The 25,392-nt window shown below is 40.5% G+C and overlaps 1 protein-coding gene across 3 annotated transcripts in view; it reads right to left on the reverse strand.

Annotated features, from left to right (window-relative positions):
- QTGAL (queuosine-tRNA galactosyltransferase) overlaps nucleotides 1-25,392 on the reverse strand; it is a 304,979-nt gene that overhangs the window by 16,599 nt on the left and 262,988 nt on the right. For all 3 annotated transcript variants that reach the window (XM_074971518.1, XM_074971521.1, XM_074971520.1), the window contains exons 9-10: nucleotides 13,580-13,715; nucleotides 763-831 (exon numbers count right to left, since the gene is read on the reverse strand). In XM_074971518.1, the coding sequence (XP_074827619.1) occupies nucleotides 763-831; nucleotides 13,580-13,715 (205 nt within the window). The remainder of the gene's footprint in view (nucleotides 1-762; nucleotides 832-13,579; nucleotides 13,716-25,392) is intronic.

Here is a 25,392-nt window from a genome sequence, read left to right on the forward strand (position 1 = left end):
CTACAGTACAAAGAACTTCCCTTACCTTAGACCTAGAAACTGACCTCTCTCCCACACAGACTTGCTGTGATCATGCTTTTTATTGGTATAATTTATTGACACAGGAGATGCTAAGTCATGAAATCCCACATCATTCCATTTCCCCTCTCCTACTAAAGAGCAGTTGAATCTTCGTGGAAAACAGTCTTCAGGGAAATAATTCTGCTTCTATAAATCTTCCCTCCCCATCCAAACCACGTAATTCCCTTTCTTATTCTGCATTTCTAGAGATATCTACATGAAAACAGGATCCTTGTTCCTGAAGAGTCTCTGTTCCTGCCTGCTTATTCCCCACCTGTAGCGATAGCTATTGGTGAGGAGACGGGAGGGTGCAGGATTGCTAACATAAGAGGGGCCAATGGTTTCATTCTAGCATGGGTTGGAACTGACCAAAACTTGTTACCATCTGTTCTATACACTATGTGAAATGAGTTGCTGCTCTCATTCAGTTCTCATATTACAAAAAAACACCATCACAATTGGTGCTAAATGTCACTCTGGCTCCCTACTGTACAGAAAGAAAAATTCCACACATTCCATTACCCATCCCCAGCACCTAGACCCCTAATTAAATAAATATAGTATGGACTGCATACTATAATTCTTCACTATATTTAAAATTAGTGACACTCTTTTTGTTGTTTGTCCAATGAGCTTAGAATGTCACTTCTCACAAGACAATTCCAGATGACAGTAATGGAAATGACAGTAGTTGTTACTAACCTTGGATTCTTGGTAAGTGTAGAAACCTTTTGCTATTTTATTTTCATCAACATCACAAAATGCAGCTACCTGGTGAAAACAGAAAAAGGAGACAAAGGATTTAATAAAGCTCAGTACTACCAGCAAACGTCTCACTTGCTATCATTTTCCCCACTAAACTTGCCCCTCTATTCCCTTTCTCAACTTCACAAAGCCCTCAAAAGGAATCTGATCTTCAGCTTCTCACGAGCCATTCTGAAAAGAGTGCAGGATGGTGGTTTTCAAACTGTCTATGAATCACCATGGTCCACACAGTGACTGCTGGTACTTGGAGGAGTGTGGGCTGGTTACATGGGCCTTTATCCTGCAAATGCTTATTCTTATGAGTAAAGCTGAGCATATGTGTGAGTGAGTGCAAGATTGGGGCGATGGTTCTGGCTCTCCTCCTTGCTTGGAGCTGCTGAATCACATTAAAGACAGCTTTCCCTATTCTATTCTTGAGGCAGAAAATTACTGTAGTTTGCCATAGAGGTGTTATGCACCTGGGAATGGGAAAGCAGGTGCTCTGTGTGATTGCCAGTAGGAGGGAAGGTGTTCATGAGACATGCACTCTACTTACATTATGAGTAGGGCTGATCAAAATATTTCTGTCTGAAACTTTTCTCCAGTGGAAAGCAGGATTTTCTACTGAATGAAAAACCATCCCATTATGAAAAAGTTTGAGAACCCCTGATATAAGCATTGTCAAGTTATAACAGGTTATCCTTTCTAAAGTTCTAGAATAACCCCCTATGTAGGCACGTGGTGAAAAAAAACTTCAATGTCCCCTGAAAGATGTCAGTTAACAAGAAGCATGACCTCGCTGACAACAAATCCATCATTTTATCCCATTCCTTGAAAAAATGTTTAAAGATTAAAGATTAATTAAAGACTATTAAAGATAACTTTAAGGTGATTTAGTAGTTCACTGTACACACACATTTTCTGGGACAGATTTCAAACATTTTGCTCATACACACAAAAAAGCTACAGAAAATTTTTGACATACATTTGAATTAAAAAAAAAATCCAGGCCTAAGAGACTTCCTGCTGCCAAACACACGCATTCAGAGCCACAAGACAACTAACAATATTAACAGCAGCATCAAGTAAGCACATCACAACCTTATGGCTTAGAATAGGAAAGCTTGTTTCTAAAATGTGGCTCAACAATAGACCAGAAATACAGAACACAGAACAGACCATAGTTTGGATTGGACAATTTCAATTCTAGGTGGCAAGTGGCATGCTTTATAGTCACTTGTAACGTACAAGGAACAAAAGCAAAACAAGAGGACCTTGAGCTCAAATTACACTATAACACCGCTAGACAAATGTACCTCTCATTTACTTTCTGGATAACCAATACCTGCACATTTGCCTGAGTATAACAATTCTAAACTAAATATCCATTAACCTACATATGTTAAGACACTACAGAAACTACCTGTGGAGCTAATAGATTTCACCAGATACCTGTGTACAACATGACTGCAATAATACCTGAGAACATTTCTGTAACAGTACAATAAATTCTTAATCACAGTGTACCAAAATTTGGGGAGCCTGTATTCTGACCTCTATTTTATATTACACCTAAATTCTACATGTGTGTTTTGTACATACACACCTATGTACTTGTAAACCGCCTTAGAAAATGCAAACAGATTTTTTAAAAACTGCCAAGTTAAACAGATTTAAGGAGCATTGTAAATTACCACAGAAATACTTCGGTTTCTCTTATTGTACGCTGTAATGAAGCATTATTTCTGGATGCAAACTTGCCAAATATTTCAAATGTTTCCTTATTTGCATTCCTCACAAATATGCCTGTGATCCCAGTTATATGGTGGCTCCAAAATAAAGCATGGGTTGCCAATAACATTTTCCAGAGAATTTTACAAATGCAGCCTGTGTTCCTTTGGTTTCCATTGCCCCGTTCATGTTACCCTCTCAGGCCTGTCAGAATGAAGCAGAGCATTTGTTTGTAGATATTTAGTTAAGGTCTCATAGAAATCAATTATTCTGTGGAGGGATGGGCGGCATTTTTCTACCCTTTTTATTTTTGCATTAAAAATTGATTAACAAGACTTAAAACTAGAAAGCTTGAAAATTCAGACAGCTGGGTTTTTATTTCTTAAAGTCACATAATGTTGCAGAAGGCTGGATTCTTTTCATAGCAGCAGCCACCTCATTTTCTTCCTACGATTAAGATAATCATTTCCCTTAACCTATTGATCCCCACTCCCTCTGAAGACAATGCAAGTCTTTTCATTAATTTCAGTGGGAGTTACATCAGTCCCATCGGCTATGGCTACACTAGAGAGCTTACAGAGGCGCAGCTGCACTGATACAGCTGCGCCACTGTAATCACTCTAGTGTAGCCACTCTAAGCTGAAAGGAGAGAACTCTCTCGTTGGCTTAATTACTCCAGCTCCTGCAAGTGTCAGCAGCTATGTCAGGGGGAGAAACTCTCCCACTGACATAGCACTGTCCATACCAGCGCTTAAATCAGCGTAAGTTATGTCACTCAGCAGGGTGGCTAATTCACACCTGAATGACATAATTTACATGGAGTAAATCAGTCAATCTCCCATTGTTACTCTACTCTTGGTCTGAAGGTGAAAAGCGATAGGGAATTGCCAGCCCTCTGCCTTCCAAGCCAGGGCAAAATTCCTTGGCAACAGAATTAGGCCCTCAGTGCCTTCAGGCAATTCTCAGACTGAACTTTTTTTCAGTTACAAAATAAAGACTGTCCCGTGCAGAAAGTCTTTGGGGTGGAGGCCAAGTACTATCAGTTGGGGCTCTTTTCAAGCCCTAGGTATAATCACCGTTGTATCAGCCCTTCTATTATAAGCCAATCCGTGAACAACAGAGAAAAAGGATAAATAATAAAGGAACACAGAGTGACTAGAAACATGAGCAGAACATAACAAAATGAGACTCAATGGGGAAAAATACAGCTATTAAAATCTGGAGGAAACTAATCAAACACTCCATGGGAGGCAGATGTTTCTGCTTGGAAAGCAGGACTGCTGGAAGAGCGTGAGGGTGACAATGGACTGCTAATTAGATGAGAATGGAAAAACAAACTAATGGAGTTTCCGTCTGCAAGTACAGAGGCATCACATCACAGACCAACAAGAGGAGAGTCCCCCACCAATGTCGGTTGTAAGATCACACTGAGAATATTGCACCCAGTGCTGGGCACCTCAGTACAAGAGAAAGATCAACCAACTGGATGGAACCCAAGAGTAAAGCAGAAGTGATTAAGGAGCTAGTGGGATTGATGTCTGCAAAAAGAATTTACACAGTGATTGATGGGGGTGGGTAGGACATTGGCATGTGATAACCATGATCAATTACTTGAAGCCAAAACACTTAAGGTCCAGATTCTAGCTCTTTGAGTTATTCTCTCAAATGCACAAATTAACATAATTTTCATTCCTGTGAGCTCTGCCCCAAACACTCCTCCATATTTCAACATGTAAAGAGCCTGTGGAGTGTCAATTACACATGTTATAGGAGAGCCAGGATTGGGCATGGTAGTGGCATTCTAAACTTTCCCTCTGTACTTCTCTTCTGTGCGGACAAGCCATGGGATGGGAGCCATCTGATTGTGCAATAATCTTCTAAGGTTCCCCATTACATGAGTAATTTAAAATGGAAGTGTACAAACCAATGGAGAATACTTGTAGGGAACAATTATGTGTTTCCCATCTCAGTTTGTGTGGCAACAGGCTAATGTTTCCTTGCCAAATTTAGGATGCACATTTTTTGTATTGGTACTTTGCATGCTGCATTTACCTGCTTTCAAACTCTTCGCTTCCCTGCAAGAGTTAAGTTCCCCCCACCGAACTTTTTTGCACTACCAATGGCAATAATGAATGGTATAATAGTAAAACAACATTTAACAAATATAAAAGACGTCCCATTACTAGCAGCGGATCATATTTGTTAAACTTTGCTTTACTATTATCTCATTATTGTTCCCACTCCTAGTGCAAAAAAGTTATTGGTGAAGGAACTTAATTCTTGCAGGAAATATAAAACAATACCCTGGATTTCTGTTCCAAGGACCTGAGCTATCTTTTTTGCAATATCAATGCTGTTATGGATAATTTATTTAATTATTTTTCCAACTTTGTGATCAAAGAATAAACTGTTCACCTTTCAGCTAAGATAAAAGGGAAAGCATTATCCAGGATTAATTCCCAAGGAATGAAGTTGAAAATTCAACTCCAGGCCCTGAGATGAAGAGCATTATTGTGCTAAGCATCAGCAGGATTTTGTTCTTAAATAACTACAAAAAAGTCTTGATCTGTCCATGGACTGTATTTATAGCCACTCAGTGTTGTGTACCCAACAACCTTTCCTGTATGACTAGGGTCCTTGACCAGCATATTACCTCCCCCATGTACCAACTATGGCCACTACCTGCTGCAAAGTATAAACACCATGTGTTGGCCACACTACACATCCAATCCTGAGGTCATCTGACATATGAAACTCCCAGTAAAGGCAATAAAAGAAAGCATGAAAGAATCAAGCTAATATAATATATGATTTTACATAGCAGGTAAGTATATGAGACAAATTTCCCTTGGAAGATGGGTTGATTCAACCCGAATTAAAGTTTTCTTTCAGAAAGATGAATGCCTAATACAGAGGTATCTTTATATGTAACTTCCAATGGTTTTAGGCAGTTTAAACCTGATAACTATAGTACTGTAAAACACATTAGCCTTGAATAGGTAATTCTTCCACTGGGTTATACACCATGTGGGTGGTCCAAGAGACAGTTGATTATTTTTCTGCCACTACTATTTATTTTTTAATTTAAAAAAAATGTGTGTCCGGAAACTGGATACAGAACTTGCACCCAACTGTTTATGCAATAAGCAGAACTCAAGAGCATCAGGCTTACATGACCTGTTTACTTTAGACTAATAGACTTAACACAGTCTCTCATTTATTTTCCTCCACCAATTAATTCCAATCTTGTGTCTTTTCTGAAGACCATCCCTGTCTGCAGTACTGTATCCTGGGGAGAAACCTATGAATTATAAAATAATGTAATGACTGAAAAATACTCTCAAGCTGGATCATAAGTAAATGAGTTAGTTACTCTAAGGCTTATTTACTGCTTTCAGTTGGCTCAAAAGCCAAAACAACCATTATTAGGAAACAACAGAATGCAATATTGCAATGGCTTCTGAGTATCTGTGATCGATTTATCAGATCACTCTTTGGTTGTAAGAAAATGAGAAAGTGGCAAAATATTTTTTGTTTTGATAGTCTGTGTTTTACTCAAATCTTCACAATTCCAAAAGAAAAAAAAAAGATTGTTACTTTTCCAAGCTAAAATATAGCAAGGGAAAAGCACAATTCCAGCAGCTACACATAAGTCATCAGTTATACAGTTATTATGAGAAACAGTGCTTTATTGGCATGGTTCACATCATATGTAAACAAATGTAGCATTAAAACCAAACCAAAACACAACACTCTTTCACAACAAAAAATCTATCTGGACCAAATTCCAAAATCCTAACTCTGACAAATCTCCCACTGGGGGAGATATTCCACATTTGGGGAAGAAGGAAACATTTTTCTGGCAGGTTGTTTTTAACAAAAATGGCAGTTGTTTGAAGGCGGTTAGAGACTAGAAATGTTAGATAGTGCTGCGCACCCACCTTCTGAAAATCAAGCCTCTTTAAAGTCTCTTGAATTGGGGACCCCAAAATTGAGGAACCCCAAATCACTAGCTGCTTTTGAAAATCCATCTAGGGTGGGAGTTTCTAGTGAAGACAATGCTTAACTCTGCTGCCAATGAAGTCAGTGGGAGTTTTACCATTGATTTCAATGGGAGCAGAGTTGGGCCAACACTGAGCACTTCCCGGAACCCCCAATACTAATATACACTACAGGAAATCAAGAGGATTCGCCTTGGAATATATTCATTATTATTATTTTTGCAAAACTAGTTTTTTGGAAGTGTCTAATAGTTGTAACAAGATGAACAGTAGCTCATTTCATACTTGATGTGCCCACTGATTTCTTGTTCACTACAGGAAATGGCTTTTTACACTTTCTCCTCTGCTCATCATTGTATTCAAATTTCCAGTGGTAAGGCCTATGCAGAGTTTAGCAACCTAAGAACACTACTTTTGTTAGCAGGGTCTTCTTCACAGTATTTTCTTTCCTCAAAATTGTATTTCACCTTGATAATGAGCTTGATGTCAGTTGCAATGTGCTTTACATGTAGGCTGATGATTTCCAGCATGCTGTGGAACCTGATCATAGCAAACTGGGACGGTGAACTCTACAATGAAGTACAATGACTTTGCTACTTGATTTTCTCTACCACCTCCCTAAACACTGTGATGCACAAAAAATACAATGCTAGCTATAATGAACCTCTATGGCTTTACTGTAAGCTAGTCCCATGTGAATAAGCCTTAGAAAACTGTACAAAACACTTACAAGTCCTCTCTAGCACATTTTCCCTAGATCATATATTGCAGAATTATGATAGGGGATTTTATTGCCTGGGCTCATGCATCTTTCATATATTTTAAATCTCTAATGAGCTTCACGATCTTTCTCTTTGTTCCAACTTCTTACACTGATAGTTGCTTGAAGGCCTAGGGATTATTTTAATATACGTTTCTGGAAAAGTAAAATCTATTCTTTTCACGCACCTCAGAAAAAAATAACTCAGAGTGTAAGCACCATAGTATAATAAAAGAAAGTGAAGTTAATCTCAAACAAAAAGAGACACCATGCCAGATGTACAGGCCTTCCAGTCTGTCTCAACTGGAACCACAAAGCTAATAAGCATGACCATTCTTACACAAGATCCAAAGATCATAATCAGCATTGAAGTGCCAATCTCATTCCACCTGTTCATCGTTACTGCTGAACCACAGGAAGGGGGTGTGCCTTTTAATTCCAAGCATGTGCTTCATTTATCAGATCTGAGACACTGCTCAGTTAGAGACAGCATTACTTTCCCTCAATACATATAAATATAACAATATCTCTCATCAGAAGGCTTCAAAACCACTTGACTGCCAGAATCCAATGCCTATGTTGCAGCCAACATACAATGTAAACACCTCTAAGCATAAACACAATCCCTTATTACATGCAACAAATAGCTCCATTCACAGAAAACAGCTTGGGACCCACTGGTAAGTTTCTATTCTCCAGAAATGGAGGACGGCCTTTGGTCATTTCTTTAGCAGCCAATTCCTATTAAAAATATTGAGACTGCTTCTTGTGCCTCTGTCTGTCATCTCCTCTAGTTTGTTTTAACTGATTCAATAGCTTGAAAACCCAAGCCTGACATGCGATGGCCAAAATCATTAAAATGCTTTGAAACAGATGTAATACCTTCTCTAAAATTACACTCTTTTGGTCTGGTCTTAATCACTGGGCTACACAGGCATGTTACCCTATACAGGAAGGGTCTGTCCAACATAAAAGTTGTACCAGTATAGTACAGTTAAAGTGGTAAAACTCCCCTAGTGTGAGCGCAGTTATATAGGCATAAAAGTGCTTATTCCCCTAAGGGACAGAAAATAAGCTACACGATTTTCTACAATTATAGATAACAAGGGGCTTGTACAAGTATAACTAGTTCAGTAAAAGAATCAGATCCCAAAAGAAGAGTTATGACAGTAACATTTTCAATTGCAGACTAGGCGTAAACTGCAGTCACTGTGCTGCAGAATCCGTACTGTAAGTGCTTCAGATACTGAGCATCATAATAGTTTTCAAAGAGATTTCCTTGCTATCTTTAATTCACAAGTCATATTTCTGTTAAGTTAATAACGTGGATGTTGGAGGCAGGGAGTCTCCATTTCCAGGCTCTCCACACCTGGGTTTTACTGAAACTTGTACTTCTTCTCCATTCTTATTTCCTTGTTGCCATCTCTCTTTAAGCTCTCCTGTAAAACAGGTTCGTAACAGTGCGATTTGTTGCTTCACTAAAAGCAGGGGTGTAAGTTTGGTTTCCTCTACTTATCTCTCTAGAGTTTCAGTTCTCCCATCTTCACGCTCTGAGGCCCTTCATATATTTTAAATATTTTGAAACCACTGCAAAAGTTAGAAGTTTTCTGAACGTGTAGTACAGGTACAGGACTGTAGTCGCAGCACAGACAGATGACCCTGTTACTGATAAACCACAGCACCTTGCAGATAAAAAAGGTCAGTATCAGACTCAAACATTTGATTTAAAACATTAAGTGGATAGATAACATGCTACAAAGAGGGGGTTCACAAGATACTTTCCTGATATGCTATTGATGGAAAAGGTTGTCATAAGAGGCTTTATGGGGTTGGGTTAGCCATGGTATTATGGGCGCACTTCTAAAGATGCTCTCCCCTAGTAGCTTAATTAGCGTAACTAGAGCAAGAGCTTACTCATTGCTTCTCTCACTGTTTTTCAGTTAGCTGCTTATGTGGTGTTCTCTCTGGAGCACTATTTCCAGCTGTGGCTTTAGGGGAATAGTACAGAAACAGTGCAAAAGTATTCCTTTTAGCTGAGGTTTGACAAACAACAATAGAATAGACAAGACAGCACCAAAAAATCCCTCTAGGCATACATAGCATCCCAGAAACATTTGGTTTCCATCTTCAACTGCACATTACAGACAAAACGGATGTGTTTTAAACAAAAAAAGGTCTGTTCAGTTTCACTCATGCAGAAATGCTAACACTACCCCACTGTCAACTGTTTGAATCAAGAAGGGTAAAGTCAGGAAGCAGCATTTCCTTAAGGATACTGAGATACTGGCAATCAATTCATTAAAAAAATACTAGTTAAACAAGTGTTGTTCCTGCTAGGTTACTATCAGGCTAGCATAAACACTGAGCTCTGAATTCATGCCTGGACTCTTTGGAGACAAAATATTATTTCTTTTAATCACCATCACATTCTTAGGGAGGAGAGGAGGATATTAGCTAGGTGTCCTTTTTCTTTAGGACATTACCACAATGCCATTTTAGACTATTTTCAAAACACACTTGGATAACATTTTGCAAGTATCTCTGAACAAAGGAAGACTGATGCTTCCAGAAAATGCCAAGTTCTGTTTCTGCTCTTAAGTACACAATTAGTATACTTTTCAAATACTTCATATACATCTAATAAATATAGGATATCCCACTCCTAAGTCTACCAGACACATCCACTGCTTCGAAAGCTCAGGAGTGGCCACATTATGCTTTCCACTGGACAGCTCAAACTGATTAATCCCCATAATGAAAAGTCAGACATATTTAGATTTTTGCATTGCTCCAACCAGAATCTAATCTATAAATAAAATATTCACAAGTGCCTACATGACTAAGAAGTCTAAGTCCCATTTTCAAAATTGAATTATGCACTACAGAGTCTAATTTTTAATGAGGCGATAATACTTTAATAGTAATAGGATACAGCAGTAATAAAGTTGAATATGGGTACAATTTTCAAAAGCATCTAAGTGACTTAGGCCCTAAGCATATATGTCTAAAAGTCATTAGCATACAGGTGATGTACCAGATTCTACACCTATTTATGCGAACACAACTTCATTGAAGAAAATGGTGTTGCACTGGTCTAGTACAACAGATTTTGTTGTTAATGTTCTATACTAAAGTAGGCTATTTTAAATAGGTGACACATTTTCATTTGGGTCCTTGGACCTTCACTTAGTATTACGATTCAGTACCTGACTATTTGGAGATTCAAGAACATGGAATACCACTTTCATGTCTATAATCTAAACCATACTAAATCTTTCGGATTACCCTGTAAAGATAATTTCCCTATATCACCCTGAAAAGATCATTTTATGATTTTAGGCTGTAAAAGGTGAAGTAAGAATTATTTACAACCTGTGAGCTTGTGGAATTTTGTTGTTTAAAGTCTTTGACAGATTTTTGAGGAAAAGTAAAGATCAGATACTTTGTGTATTTTTCTCTGTTGATTTAGACACAATTTGAGCTGCTTTGAGTCAGATATAGCAAACTATAGTAACTTGTTTTTTTAAAGGCAGGCAGCATGAACTCATGAGTATTGCTTGGTATTGGGAGCCAGGAGACTTTGGCTTTGTTCCAAAGCTTTGTCGTTGACTTGCTGTGTGATCCTGAGCAAGTCACTTCGACCCAAAGTTTGAAAAGCATCCACTGATTTTGGGTACCCAGTCTGAGACACCTAAGCATGTTTAAAAATCAAGCCCGAGAATCTACAACAGCAACTGAAACCAACTGAGATAGCTACAGATACTTTGTTTTAATTGCTAGTTGACACTCCCTCTTAAAAACTGCCATGACATGCCTATATTTTACCAGAATTTTTCTGCAGAACACCACTGAAATGAATCAGACAGTAGTGTGCATTTGGCATGTACACCTGCAACAGGCAAGTGTGTTTCCTAGATGTAGCAGGTATAGCATTTAGTAACAAATGGGTTAATGGCTAAAGCCATGTTTCAGTACCCAGGGACAGCATACTGAAATATGCTTAATTACAACCTTGACAGAAGCAAAATAATATCATGGTCTGAAGCACTGCCAAAGCAAACATGATACAAAGGTCAGATGGAAAGAACGTCAGGATCCCGGTTAATTAGAAGCACATCAACAGTGCTAGAGTATTGCTGAAGCAGGGCTGCTCCATACTGCGCAAGGGATAAGTCTTAGCTTCTCAGCAGCAAAACAACTCAAACAATACCATGACAATTTTCTTGCCCTTTTCATCTACTTTGTGATGGCATCCTCAAGTTATCACTGTTTCCTACAGCACAGGATATTAACTTCTATAGAAGTAGGTGTCACTTGCATCACAGAATTAGAGAATCATTCTATCTTAAATCCAGCTGCATATTAAATTGGTTATATATACATATTTAACAAAGCTAAGGAGGAGATGGGTTGCAACACAGACACCACAGACTGTTTTCTGGTTTTCATTTCAGAAGTTCTTGCTTTTGTGTAGTGTCACCAAACACCCTCCCATCTCTTACCTATGAAATTATTTCCTAATTCATACAAGGCCATCAGCTGGAAAGTGTGGTGAACTTGAGAGAGTTAGGGGAATTCACACAGCACTTTGCAAAACACTGATGATATACAGAGTGCCTTTTTATAGAAACCTCACAGACTCATGCACACTGCATCGAGGAGCCAAGATGACTCAACACTTTGAAGCAAATTGTTCTGTCCTTTTTACTGAAGTAATTTTTCTTATGTGCCCAGCATTAAACTTCTCATTACTTGCAAGTTACTTTACCCACTGCCTCATTCACAGATAAAGAAGGATGGCACTGGAAGCACATTCAAGAGATCAGGGTTCAATACCTGCTACCACAGACTCCTTATGTGACTGTCTCCCATTTCCACCCAATGAATTCAACTGTGGGTGTACTCATTTGTTTTACTTTCTTACTGGATGTGTGTGGTCTGAGGACCACTGGATTAATCAGGTTCTCATGTTTTCATTCTCTTGTCTTCCTCCCATATTTTTCATTAAAATTGATGTATCAAGACCACTTATAGGAAACAGACATATGACATTAACCCTGGAGCCTTTATCTCACAAAGTTATAAGACAAGAAGAAAATGATATGAGAGCAAGGTATTTTAATTCCCATACAAATCTCTCCTGAGCAAAATTCTTTCATTGCCAATTCTAAGTAACTACCATGTTCGGAAAGAAATGCATTATAAATTAAATCCTATATTCATATACAACATTTTCTCCTCTATGTTTAACAGTCATGATTTCTACTGGGGGATATAAGGTGTCTATTCCACATAACACAAACCAGATTATTTAGCACGTCATGAGGCCCTTGTCCAGTATTCACTTCAGGACAGAGATGGATGTTATGCACATATGAAACATTTCAAGCCAAGATATTTTAGTACTGTCCCATCCAGAAAGGCTTTTTTCCTTTAGTTCACCTGGAACTGCTAGGTGGTGTGAAGCTTATACAGCAGCAAGGCCATGAGCTGTGACATACGGTCTGATCATTTATTACATGCAGTCGCCAACAGGCAAACACAATATAACAGTACATCAGTTGGAAGAGAGATGAATACCATGATTTAAAAAAAGATAGCAGCACAGCTGACACACAGACTGGGAAACTAAGTACATTTTTTAAAAATGCTAGGGGGACACATTATGCTACAACAGTGGTTCCCAAACTTTAACAGCCCGCGAACCCCTTTCATTAAATTGTGAAATCTCGTGAACCCCCTCCTAAAAATGAATATTTCAAGGGATTTAAGTTTAAATTTCCTCCCACTCTGTGAGGCTCCTGCTGCTGGACCCTGTTGACCGCCCCAGTCAACTGAGCTCAATTGAGCTCGGGCTGCAGGTCCCGCTGACCGCTGGGGCTTGGGCTGCCAGCCCCAACTGCCTGGCGCCGCTCTCCCTGGGGCTCGGGTTGCCAGCCCCGTGCAGAGCACTGGGGTTCAGGTGGCCAGCTCCCCCGCTGATGGGGGCAGGGCTCGGGCTGCCAGCCCCAACTGCCCTGCTCCGCTCTCCCTGGGGCTCGGGCTGTCTGCCCTGCAACTGCGTCCCACCTGCTGCCTCCAGTGCCCGGGGTCCTCTGGCTGCCATGAGTTAAATTTGTCTGGAGAACCTCCTGTAACGTTCGGCGAACCCGCAGGTGTTCGTGAACCCGTTTGTGAACCACTGTGCTACAACACCCTTAACTATCAAGGAGCTAGTAGGAAGGAGAGAAGAAACTGCGCGTTTTACAGCTTTTACCCACACTTGATTTTCTTGACATCTCACCTTTTTCTGATTAGCTGGTGATAAGCTTCTATAGAGCTTCCTGCCCTGTTTGCCAGCATTCCAAATGGTGAAAGATGTCCAGTGCTTGAGGGCTCTGTCTTCCAGAAACCTGACTCGGTGATTCCAGATGGTTCCCCTGGGGAATTGGAAAAGATGTGAGTCTGGCCCCTAAATGGATTAACAATGTAAGAAATAGCACTGTCAACACAGACTCATTTTTGATGCAAAAAGCACACTGAAAGATCACACTAGCAACAATTCCAGTGGACATTAATTCTGTGGCTGGAAAAAAAAATCTCTTGTTTAAACATTAAACTTCTTGTCTCTGCCTCTGGGGGTGGGAGACTATGTTCTATTTACAGTATTCAGTTCATATGACATGCTCTTTCAATTCACACTGAAAGATTTTGAACACACTAGAGTCACAACCTACATTTCTTCTAAAGCCTAAAATATATTCATGGGATACACAGTAACTTCTCACTTAATGTTTTAGTTATGTTCTTGAAAAATGCGACTTTAACAGAAACGATGTTAAGCGAATCAAATTTCCCATAACGATTAATGTAAATGGGGTGGAGGGGGAAATTTTTTTCATCAGACAGAAGACATTATATGCATATACAGTATAAATTTTAAACAATTTAAAACAAACAATGTAATGCAGGTATAAGTTTCAAACAATTTTAAACAAATAATTTAATATTGTACTCAGCAGTGATGATTGTGAAGCTTGGCTGAGGTGGTGGAGTCAGAGGTTGAAAGAGGGTGGATCATCCGGCTGCTCCTTTTGCTGTTCTTTCCAAAGTGCCAAGGGGTGCTCAACCCAAGCTCTGCTCCCACTCCACTCCTTCCCCCAAGGCCCCACCTCCACCCCCGCCCCACCTCTTCCCACCCCTGCTCCACCCCCTCTCCCTGAGCATGCCGCATCCTCAAAGGATGTGTATTTATGTTACTAGAGAGAGTGTGCATGTGCACACACATGTATATACACCCACCCACACATTTTTATCTGGATGGTACACACATATAAAGTTGTTATTGACAGGTTTTGACTACCATGATCTCAAACTTCTACAATAATGTCATTCTTACCCCCTTGTTCTTAGGCCTGTACAGCCTCCCTATTTGCTCCACACCCCAACCCTTTTTTGGCAATTTCCTTCAATAACTGAGGGTGGAACATGCAGTCTCTGCCCTGAAAGATATTGTTAATTGGTCTTCCAAAAATGGCTCCCACTTCTCCCAAGAAACTAACTAAGGGCCCAAACCTGTGAGGTTCTGAGCACCTTCAACTACACTTGAGAGAGCTCAGCGCCTCATGGCAATGGACAGTAAAATGAGACAGGTCTACAATGGTCCAAAGCTTTTTGAACTGGGTCTCAAAATATCCAGTAGTGGAGCCTACTGCCATTATATGCTCATTCTATACAGCATGAATGTTACTATTTTAGGATTCAGAGTAGCAGCCGTGTTAGTCTGTATCCGCAAAAAGAAAAGGAGTACTTGTGGCACCTTAGAAACTAATAAATTTATTTGAACATAAGCTTTCGTGAGCTACAGCTCACTTCATCGGATGCATGCAGTGGACTTTAGGATTTTAGGAGTAATAACAAGAGACTTTGACTTGAGGTAATTCTTTTATAAGATGATTTTTTTAAGATAGCTCACAAAGATGTTAGTATTTTTAAAAAAACATACTATTACAATTAGGAATACTTAAGTTTGAAAACCATACTGCTGAGCTGAATCCAGAGGTGAAAGTGGGCCGGTGTGGCATACTGGTAAGAAATGGCCACCGGTACGGGCCTGTACATAGCTGACGTTAAAGCCCCTTTGCCCCCCAAGGGCCGGTGGGCTGGGGTGGGGGAAAAAGGGGCAGCTGCCACGGGGCCTGGCAATTTATAAGGGCCTGGGGCTCCCTGCTGCTGCCGCCATGGCAGGTGCCCTAGGCCCTTTAAATTGCTGCCGGAGCCCCAGGCAGCGCAGGCCGGGCAGTGCTGAAGGGCTGGCTGGGGGAGGCTGACCCCCCCCAGCCCCGCCCCTTATAGGGGCCCAGACCCTGGCTCCTGTACCGGTAAGACTTTTAAGTTACTTTCACCCCTGGCTGAATCAAAATAATTGAAAAGACATCTGGATAGTGAAAAGCTATATTTAGAAAACTGAAATGTTGATAGTTCTCCTGAATATTATGGTATATAAAATTCCTTCTAAATAATAAACTCCTACATTTCCCTTGACTAGTTTCTAAAACCCTAAAGTGTTCTAATTGAAAACATGACTCAGATATCAAATGTTCTGCTTATATTTAGGTTTTCCACCTAACTATAATTTCTTTCCATGTTATTTAAATATGAAACCACTCCTTAGCCTTTACCATAACCATGGTTGTTTTTTTGTTTTTTTTTTACATATAAGAACCTCAACTTTGCCTTTCAAGATGTTGTGCCTCTTAGCAATGCTAAAATATAGCAGAACTAGTTGCACCATATAAATACACCATTTTTCCATGTACTAATTTCCCACAAGTTAACACCGTGGACATTTTCTAGGGCTTTTAATGGATTGATATTTTAGAGTTTTAGATATTTTAGCCTTAAGAAGTCCAAAAATATCTCAAAGTGCAGAACTGAGGGATAAAGGAGCTTTTAGTGCTTCTGCTCTGCTCTTTATTTGAAAAGGTGGACTTAGCCCTGCCATTCCCAACAGTTACAATGTTATTCTTTAAATGCAAGTGAGTGAGGCTACAGGAAGGGAGGGAGAGGGGTGGGGGTGGGGGGGGGGTGAGAGAGTGAGAGAGAGAGATCAGGGCAGAGTTATTTTCTTCTTGAGCAGGATTTCTCTTTCTAAATGATACTCCCAACAGAACATGTTCGGTGTCATAAAATACAGCTCCCTGTTACTAGACTGTTTCAATGAGTGAGTTACAGTGGTATAGTATTAAATATCTTGAGAGTCACAGTAACTTCTTGCATTAAAATGGTTTCTTTAAAATTATCTACAATGAAGAGTTGAGCTATACCATAATCCTTCCTGAGTTTGACTCACTTTCTCTTTTAAGTGCAATTTTGAACCACACCCAACTTTGCCAAAACCAAATTGACTGACCAAATTTCTCAGACCTAAGGAGAGTGGGTTGTTGTTTGTTGAGGGAAGATGAATTTTGATGTTTACTGGACAAGGAATTTGTGACTTGTTCTTTTTGGCAGGGGAGACAATGAGGGACGGGACCAACATAGCTTAAAATGGTCTGGTCTAGAAACTGCAGATGTGATTTGTTCATTTATTCTCAGTGAGATTCGTGCCCTGGAGGTTTTTTTTTGTTTTTTTTTTTTGGTAGGCTGGGTGATTAATTCTCAAATTGTTCATTTTAGGATTTTGTGCACATCTGGGAACTCTGAATTCTCTACAGACTCTGCCAGGCATATGCTTAACTTGAAGTGCTCTGATAAACCTGCAGGATCAGCCTGACAATGATTTGTTGAAATCTAAAGCCAAACCTGCCAGGTTGCAGGATGTGAAGTTCAGCTTGAAGCAAGCTTTGAGGAAAAAATGGTTACTTACCTTCTCATAACTGTTGTTTCTTGAGCTGTGTTGCATATGTCCATTACATTGTAGTTGTGTGCGCCTCTTGTGCACTGGTACCAGAGAGTTTTCCTTTGCAATACTGGTAAGGGGGGGTCCTCCACACACCACCAAGCTCCTTGTGTCTCAAAGTGAGGGAAATAAAAGGTGGTGTTGCCCTGCTCTTCCTTCAATTTCTTCACACTGGGAACCAATGATAGCCTCTGTGATGTTCAGGAAGGAGAATGGGTGTGTAATGGACATATGCAACACATTTTGAAGAACAGCAATAGCAAGAAGGTAAGTAACCATTTTTTTCTTTGAGTGCTAGCATGTATCTATTACTCTTTAGGTGACTCCAGGCAGTGGGTCTCAGAGTCACATCAGAAGAGGGACTGTAGGACTACCCTGCCAACACTGGCATCTTCCCTAGTTGCAGCAGACAATGTGTAATGTCTGGTGAATGCATGAATCGAAGGCCATGACACTGCTCTACAAATGTTCATAATTGGGATGTTTGCCACAAATGCTTCCAAGGTCGAATGTGCTCTGGCTGAGTGTGCCATAAACTTGCCAAAAGGCATTATTCCTTTGGCAGCATAACACACTGTAATGCAGCTGGTGATCCATTTTGAGAGTCCCCAAGTTGTGACTGGATGACCTCTCATGTTCTGCGTAAGAAACAAAGAGCTGGAAAGAAACCCCAAAAGGCTTTGTCCTATCTAGGTATCAAGCCCATGCTCAACGAATATGTGGAGTCTTCACTCGCCCTTGTACATATGTGGCTTCAAGAAGAAAACTGGGAGGCAGATGGACTGATTCAGGTAGAAATCAGAGACCAAGAGAAATTTAGGATATGGTCTAAGATGAAACTTGTCCTTGAACAAAACTGTATCTAGTGGATGCATAGTCAATCTAAACCTTTCAGGAACCTGGCCATGATTGGGTGAGTGAAAACATTTCTCCCCTCTATGCAAGGGTGCCGCCAGATGCAAAACGATAGTCCAGAATTCTCAATTAGACTGAGTCGGGAAGACACTGAGAGAGCCCATCCAGATGGCAAAATGTCTCCACTAGGGTAAGTAGCCTTTGTTGAAGGTTTTCTGCTATTAAGGAGAAAATTCTGGACTGCCACCAAGCAGTGTGCCTCTTTTGCATTCAGTCACTAATGAATCATACCATGAGGTCCAGCACTTGTATTTGGGTGCAGCACCCAACTCTGGTTCTGTATTTGGAGGTCTCTGGTTATTGGTAACAGCATTCTTCAGCAGACAGTTTGTGGACATCTGAATACCACATTTGTCTCAGTCAGGTGGGAGCTATAAGGATCATTCTGCCATGATCTTGCTTGAGCTTGATAACAACCCTGGGAATCAGGGGAACTGGTGGGTATGCACAGAGGAGGTTCTTGTTTCATGGAAACAGGAAAGTGTTTGATAAAGATCAGGGGCTGTGACGCTCTGGTACAGGACCGGGAACGCTTCCTGTTCTGCCAAGTGGCAGACACATGTATTTATGGATAATCTCCTATGCAGAATATCCAAACTAAGATATCCCTGTTGAGGGACCAGTCATAGGCAGCGCGTGACTTTTACATTTGGGGAAGCTGGGTGCGAGCGCCGGAAGCTCCCTAGAAGTGGGAAGAGCTGCTGGTGCCTGGACTGGGGCTAAGCCCCTGCTTGGCTTCCTCAAGGAGAGGCCCAGCCCATGCTCCACTCTGGGGCCCCGCTCCACCTCTTCCCCTGAGGCCTTCCTGCCTGCTGCTTACTCCTCTCCACCCCCTCCGCCTCCACTGTGCTTAGTACCCATTTGTGCAGGGTGATGGATTGCCCTGCATGTGGGAAATGGGATAACCCATCCCAGAAAGGTGGGGAATGGGCAGTGAGATCCAAGTTGGGTAGCGAGCTATTCTTTCCATAAGAAGAAATCTGCTGCTTTGAGGCCTGGGGATGCCTTGAGACCGAGGAGGTACTGGCCTTCTCCTCTGTGACCTTTGCTTCCTCTTCAAATGGTAAGCCTTATGGAAGAGTTAGTATTGTTCTCTAGGCTGGTTCGGAGGATAATATTTTGTCCTCTTCATCACTGTGGTGTAGAGGCTCAAAGACTTCAGAACCTCCTTAAAGCTAGGGGAAGATTCATCTGTTCTGGCTGAAAGCAAGGCACATCCTTCAAAAGGGAGGTCCTTGGTAGCCTGTTATACCTCCACAGGAATCCCAGAGGCCTACAACCAGGAGGAACAGCTTTCACCATGGCCCTGGCCACAGAATCTGCTGGGTCCAGAGAAGCCTGCAGAGCTGAATGAGACACAACGTGTGCCTCAGCAACAAGGGACAGCTTGCTCGGAAACTGGGATACTGTTTCCCAATGAGCAAAGTCGTATCTTGATAGCAGGTCATGGTGATTGGCAATATGGAGTTGTATCTTGCCATTGAAATAAAGTTTCCTACAAAAACGTCAATTTTTTTGACATCTTTGTCCATGGCTTTTTTCTTTCACACAGACCACACCCAATGAGCCAAGGTGGGATGCTCAAACCCCTGGAATAGAACCTGGTATTTCCATTTCATTTGTTGGGCCATAGGTGGGATAGAGGCAGGGGTTTGCCAGATTGTTTTGGCTGGTTGTATAACTGCCTCAATTATAGGCAGGGCTATCTTTCCTGCCACTATGGGATGAAGATGTCTGTGAGCTTGTGGGTATTCTCCTCCGCTAGCTCTACTTGAATGCCCCCAGCCTGGCATTCTCCTGAGGTGCTCCTGATGCATTTTAAAGACGTCCAGTAAGGGGGAGGATGTCTCTGGTATCAGAGTCTCATCAAGTGAGGAAGAGGAGGTATCGGGGTCTCATCAAGGGCTGAAGCGGAGGTAAAGCAGATAGCTCTCAAGGCTGGTCTTGCTGGACTGGGAGTGGTTGCTGCTGTAGAGTTGGCTGAGGTAAGTCAAATACCTAAAGGCTGATCAATATTGACTCTCACTGGACTGATAAGAGAGGGTTCCCTCTTGGGGGATCTGTTTGCATGAGGCATTGGTGAAGTAACCTGGATGCTGGTGGTATCCTCAAAGGCATCCAACAGATAGGGCCACCAAGGGGGCTGCTACGGTACTGGACCCCAAGAACGTCTGGCCCAAACTTCCCAATCTCTGGCCAAATCTTTTTTGAAGCCATGGAGAACGGTCCTGGGAGGGCACTGGAATCAATGGCTCAGGTCTCTCACACTGAGCCGTTACTGATGAGTGGGAAGCCAACAGGCGCACTGTACCGTCAGTACTGCAACACCCCTCTGTAGAAGTGTCTTGGACCTGAGATTTTGAAGAACTGGATGCCAACTTCTGCTTATGCTTCAGAGACCAAGATTATTCTGATATCTTGGGCCTTGGAGAAGATGGTGCTGGTGCCGGGGATCTCCTACGGCCTCTTTCTGCCGAAATGGCTGAGGAAGCATGCCAAGAGGGAGTCTTCAAAGAGCTTCCCTTAGATGATCAAGGGGCTCTGATGACAGTTTAAGGACAGTCTCCATCAAAATACATCAGAAGCTCCTCCCTCAGTTTTTTCGTCCTGTTCATGAAGTCATGACAAATGGAGCACCTGTAACCTTTCCCAATCACTTGAGACAGTGGCAGTGAGGGTCACTAACAGGCACATGTTTTCTACAGCCCACGCAAAGTTTAAAATCTCGGGACTTTGGCATAGGCTCTCTGCTTAACAGGTGCAGTCTGGAGACCTGCTGGACTGGAAAGATCAAGTGGAGAGTAACGTTTTTCAAATCAAAACAAGAAAATAAAGAAATAAAAAGGGAACAAAGAAATGACTAACGATTTGAGTACCACTGGGAAGCACTAACCAGTTTTGTTCCCAACGTTCAGACCACAGACAGTAAGAAGGAACTGAAGGAGGAGCAGGCACAAGGAGCTCAGTTGTACGGGGGACACCCGTAAGGGCACTGCTAGGGAAAACTCTCTGGCACTAGTGCACAAGATGTTCACGCACTTACAGTGTAATGGATATATGCATGCACTCAAAGACAAAACTCTGCTACAGTTCCAGCATGCAGAAGAACAAGTTTAACTAATTAGCACAGTTAACCTATCTGATGTATATTATTGCAAATAAGTAGATTTAAATAGCAGGGATGCTGCTACTTTCTTTTGACACATGAATTAAAAACACTAATGATATTCCCAGAAAAAGTTAATTAAGTCAGAATTAAGGTTATATTTAAAAATAATTTATTTAAGAAAAGCCTGATTAGAAAATTGCAGTTATAAAAACAAAGAAAAGATTCAAAAACATGAAATTTTGAATCAATGCCAGCACTCTACATAGCCATCAACAACTCATTCACACCCAGTCACACAATAACATAATACTGGACCACAGACTCACAGCTCAAATACTGTAAATACATAATTGCAAACTGCCTCCCACCCATTACATATGGGCCACCAACTCTAAGACAAATCCTCCCTCCTTCCAACTTCATCTGCTCATACATCCAAATACTGACAACCAAACATGCTTTTAACTCTTTATAGCCTTCCCTCAGCCCTTTCCTCCTCAACCTACACAATTATTTCCATGTCCATTTTCCCATTAAATTACAAAACCATATCCATTTACAACGCAACAAACCAGTGACACAAGAACGGTCAGTTTGCATCTCGGTGCTCATGCACTTGCCTACAACAACAAACCAAGTATGCAAAGCTTAGAACCTATGAGCAGCCCTGCAACAAAAAATAGTCTGCCATGACAAACAGTCACAAGTAACCCTATAACCACAAATCGGTATGTGTAACCCAACATTCATGATCAATCATACAATAACAAACCAGTGTGTGTGTGCACTCACACCAGAAAAAAGGAAATTGATCCAGAAAGTGACAATTTTGAAACTTCCTATGGATTATTTAAGAGTAACACCAAGAATTCAACTGTTTTCTCTCTCTTTTTTGTTTTTTTTTGTTGGTTTTTGGTTGGGGGGTTTTTTGAGTGTTTGTTTTTTCTGAAGGAAACATTTATAATAAATAACATTTCTAAAAGAAAAAGAGCAGTGGAAGAAATCATTGGGAAAAACAATTCTTTCAAATAAAGTTGTAAGGCTGACAAAATGACTAAAAAATGTGCTCTAAAATAAAGTCAGCAAGCTAGCAGAAGTCTGTGTGCATTTCTGTGTCTGCACATTTGAAATAAATTCCACAATGTAATTTATACAAATCAGACAATGTAAACAAATATTAGACTGATACTAAATGTTGAGTCCACATGGCTGTGGGACCGTAACAAGGAAACATCTGTAAATGCTGAGGATTGGGTTGGATTATCAATTTCAGCAAGTTCAAAGGGTATTCTCAACAAGAGAAGCCAATCCAAGGCAGGCGTTTTGTTCTTGATCCCTTCATCCCGATTTGGCTGAATCACTTCTGCTTCATGCTTGCAACAATTTCTTTTATTTTTTTCATTTGTGCTCATTTCCTACTGTTTTCAATCATTTTACTTAGATTTTTCAAATAACTATTCCCACTGTATAGTGTAATATTAAAAATTGTATCATTTACAGTGGTTTAAAGAAAATGTATTGTAGCTGAAAACATTGGTTTAGGTTCAGGATTCTTTTAGTATTTAAACTAGGATTCCACTTCACATTTAAAAATAACTAGTCTACTAGGTACAATAAATTGATTTCTAGTGAATTTATGTCTCAAGTATAAAGGCAGTTGAAAACTGGCACATTAAAGCTTGCACTACTTTAATGCTACTCGCACTATTGAAAAAAAACACCCCATGTTTCCTAAGAGGCCTTATCCAAAGACCACTGAACACAACGGAAAGACTCCCACTGATTTCAGTGGGCTTTGGATCAGGTCTTAGGCTAACATTTTCTGGAGCACCGTAAGCATACAATGTCTGTACATGGTGTTGTGTTCATACACAGCAGCCCTGCCAGGAATTTTACAAGCATTAGTGATTCAGATTGGTTGCAACACCTGAACATGGTCTTTAGCTGAGGACTGACTGACCTGATATGGGATACAATGACTTTCTCCCCAGTGTGGATGGGGAGTTACAAGCACTGTAGTCTCAGCAGTTCAGCTGGTTCTCTTAACTCCATTCTACAGTGCAGCACACAGCATTTGGGAATTTACAATAGTTCTCTGCTCCCAGTAGCAGTGCTTGGTACTCGGGGGTAGGTGCTTTAAGAGTCCCAGAATACAGTGTTACAAACATGCTTGTAAGGTGCACAGCATGTGGGTGTGCCAGAATAGTTCTGTCAGAAACACTGTTGCTGTGTGCAAGTGGTAAAGCACTGCATTTAACAAGCAAAACCACCATCCACTTTGTGCAATTTGCAATGGCCCCCCTCTCAATTTTGAGATACACTTAGGCGTAAATTGGGCAAATTCTGTTAGGGCTCAAACCTGCATTTCTAACACTTAAAAAATCCCATTTATCTGAGAGTTTTGCCTGAGTTAGGACTGTATTTCTGCCAGGGAGAGACTAAGAGTGCTGTCTAGAACCAGGAATAGCATGGAACAAGGATGAGCGAGCTACCCACACACAGTACTGGCAAAGTGCTTTGATCAGGAGTAGTAGACACATCCTAGCGATCACATCCTAGCTAAACTTGGGCCTCTTGTGACCAGAGACTGTTGATTATGCCAAATTATTTGGTGTTTTAATTATGTGGGCAAATAGGAAACGAGGTGAGAACAACCAATTGCTTTTTCTTTTCTTTCCTTTTTCTCACCTAAATCAAGATTTGTCGTGAGGTCTCCAGAGATGAAAGACCAGTCACTAACTTCCTATGCACAGAGCTCTCTCATCTACACCTTATGAAAAAACATATTTGGAGCTGAAAATCCAAAATCATTGGCAATTAAGTGCTGTGTGGTACTTATTTTAATGTCACATCTGAAAGAAACCCCCACGCCCTTTAGATTTCATATTAGCTTCAGCAGAACAGACAGTCATACAGTTAATAACAACTTATCTTTAATCTCCCAAATTCTTAAAATGCTAAATTTATATAAAAGTGAGAGTAAATGATTTTACCAGCACACACTGCAGATTTAACACTGAAAAAAGCCAAAATAACTATTTTTTCACATCACAATTAGCCAGACTGAACACCAGCAGAAATGCACACCTCTATCAAGTTACACAGACCTGACAAATCAACATGTTACACGGGCAATGCTTCTATCTGCCAGAGTTTTGGATTAATGTTTATACTGATTCACACACACAAGGCAAATTATATGTAGGGAATACATGCTGGGGCTTGTATCCCAGAGATCGGAAGTGTTTTAAACAAATGTGTGGGAAAACATTCGTGCATAAATACACAGTTAACTGTAAAAAAAACAAAACAAAAACAAAAAACAAAAAAAAAACCCTAAAAAGGAATATTACCACAATTTTTACTATATATTTAAGAGAAATCCAGATTGTTCTAATTTACAGTATTTGTAATACACTCATCATCAGATTATACATGTATGAAATGTCAGATCTTTCTCTGGAAATGTAGTTAAGATTTAGTTATGGTACAACTAGTAATTTGCTCACCATATCCCCAAGCTGCCTGTTGTTTTCCATGCATTCCCAATGGAATCTTGGGAAGATCTTGCTTTTCCTCGCAAGAAATCGTCCTTACCTCTCATCTGTGAAACCTCATATTTTCAACCATCTTTCTGACCCTGTTCACTTGGTGTGTAATTTATATGCCAAAGATCTGGAAGATGATATACATTTCTCATCCTACTTTAACTTAGATTTTTTTTTATTCCTTATTCTGCTTCTTGGTGTGTGTTATAGCAATTCAGACTTACTTATAAATCTGTAAATGGTGTCAGTAGGTCTACATGAATAAGTGTGGGGATACAACTTTAACCTCATTCCTGAATTCGGCATAATGCTGTGAGCTGTGGGTTGTTCCAAATTATTTTCATAAAGTGGGTAATGTTAAACTATGTGCAAAAAAAATCATCAAAAATTGAACGTACAGAACCTACACTGAACCTACTATTTCCCTTAATCTGGTCCTGGCATTTTTTTTTTATAAACTTTTCTGAACTTTAATACTAGGGAAATCTGTATTTTTATTAGAGTCTTGTTCATGTACCAGCCCTGTGATCTGAGAAACTTAAAACAGGAAGTAATACATGTAGCACTGAGGAGTGAGGATTTCTGCTGGGGATTATTAGTTGGCTTCAGAGAGCTCAGTTAACATTAGCATCTATGAGTTTTTG

Source organism: Natator depressus, chromosome 14 (genome assembly GCF_965152275.1).
Source record: "Natator depressus isolate rNatDep1 chromosome 14, rNatDep2.hap1, whole genome shotgun sequence".
Taxonomy (NCBI): domain Eukaryota; kingdom Metazoa; phylum Chordata; order Testudines; family Cheloniidae; genus Natator; species Natator depressus.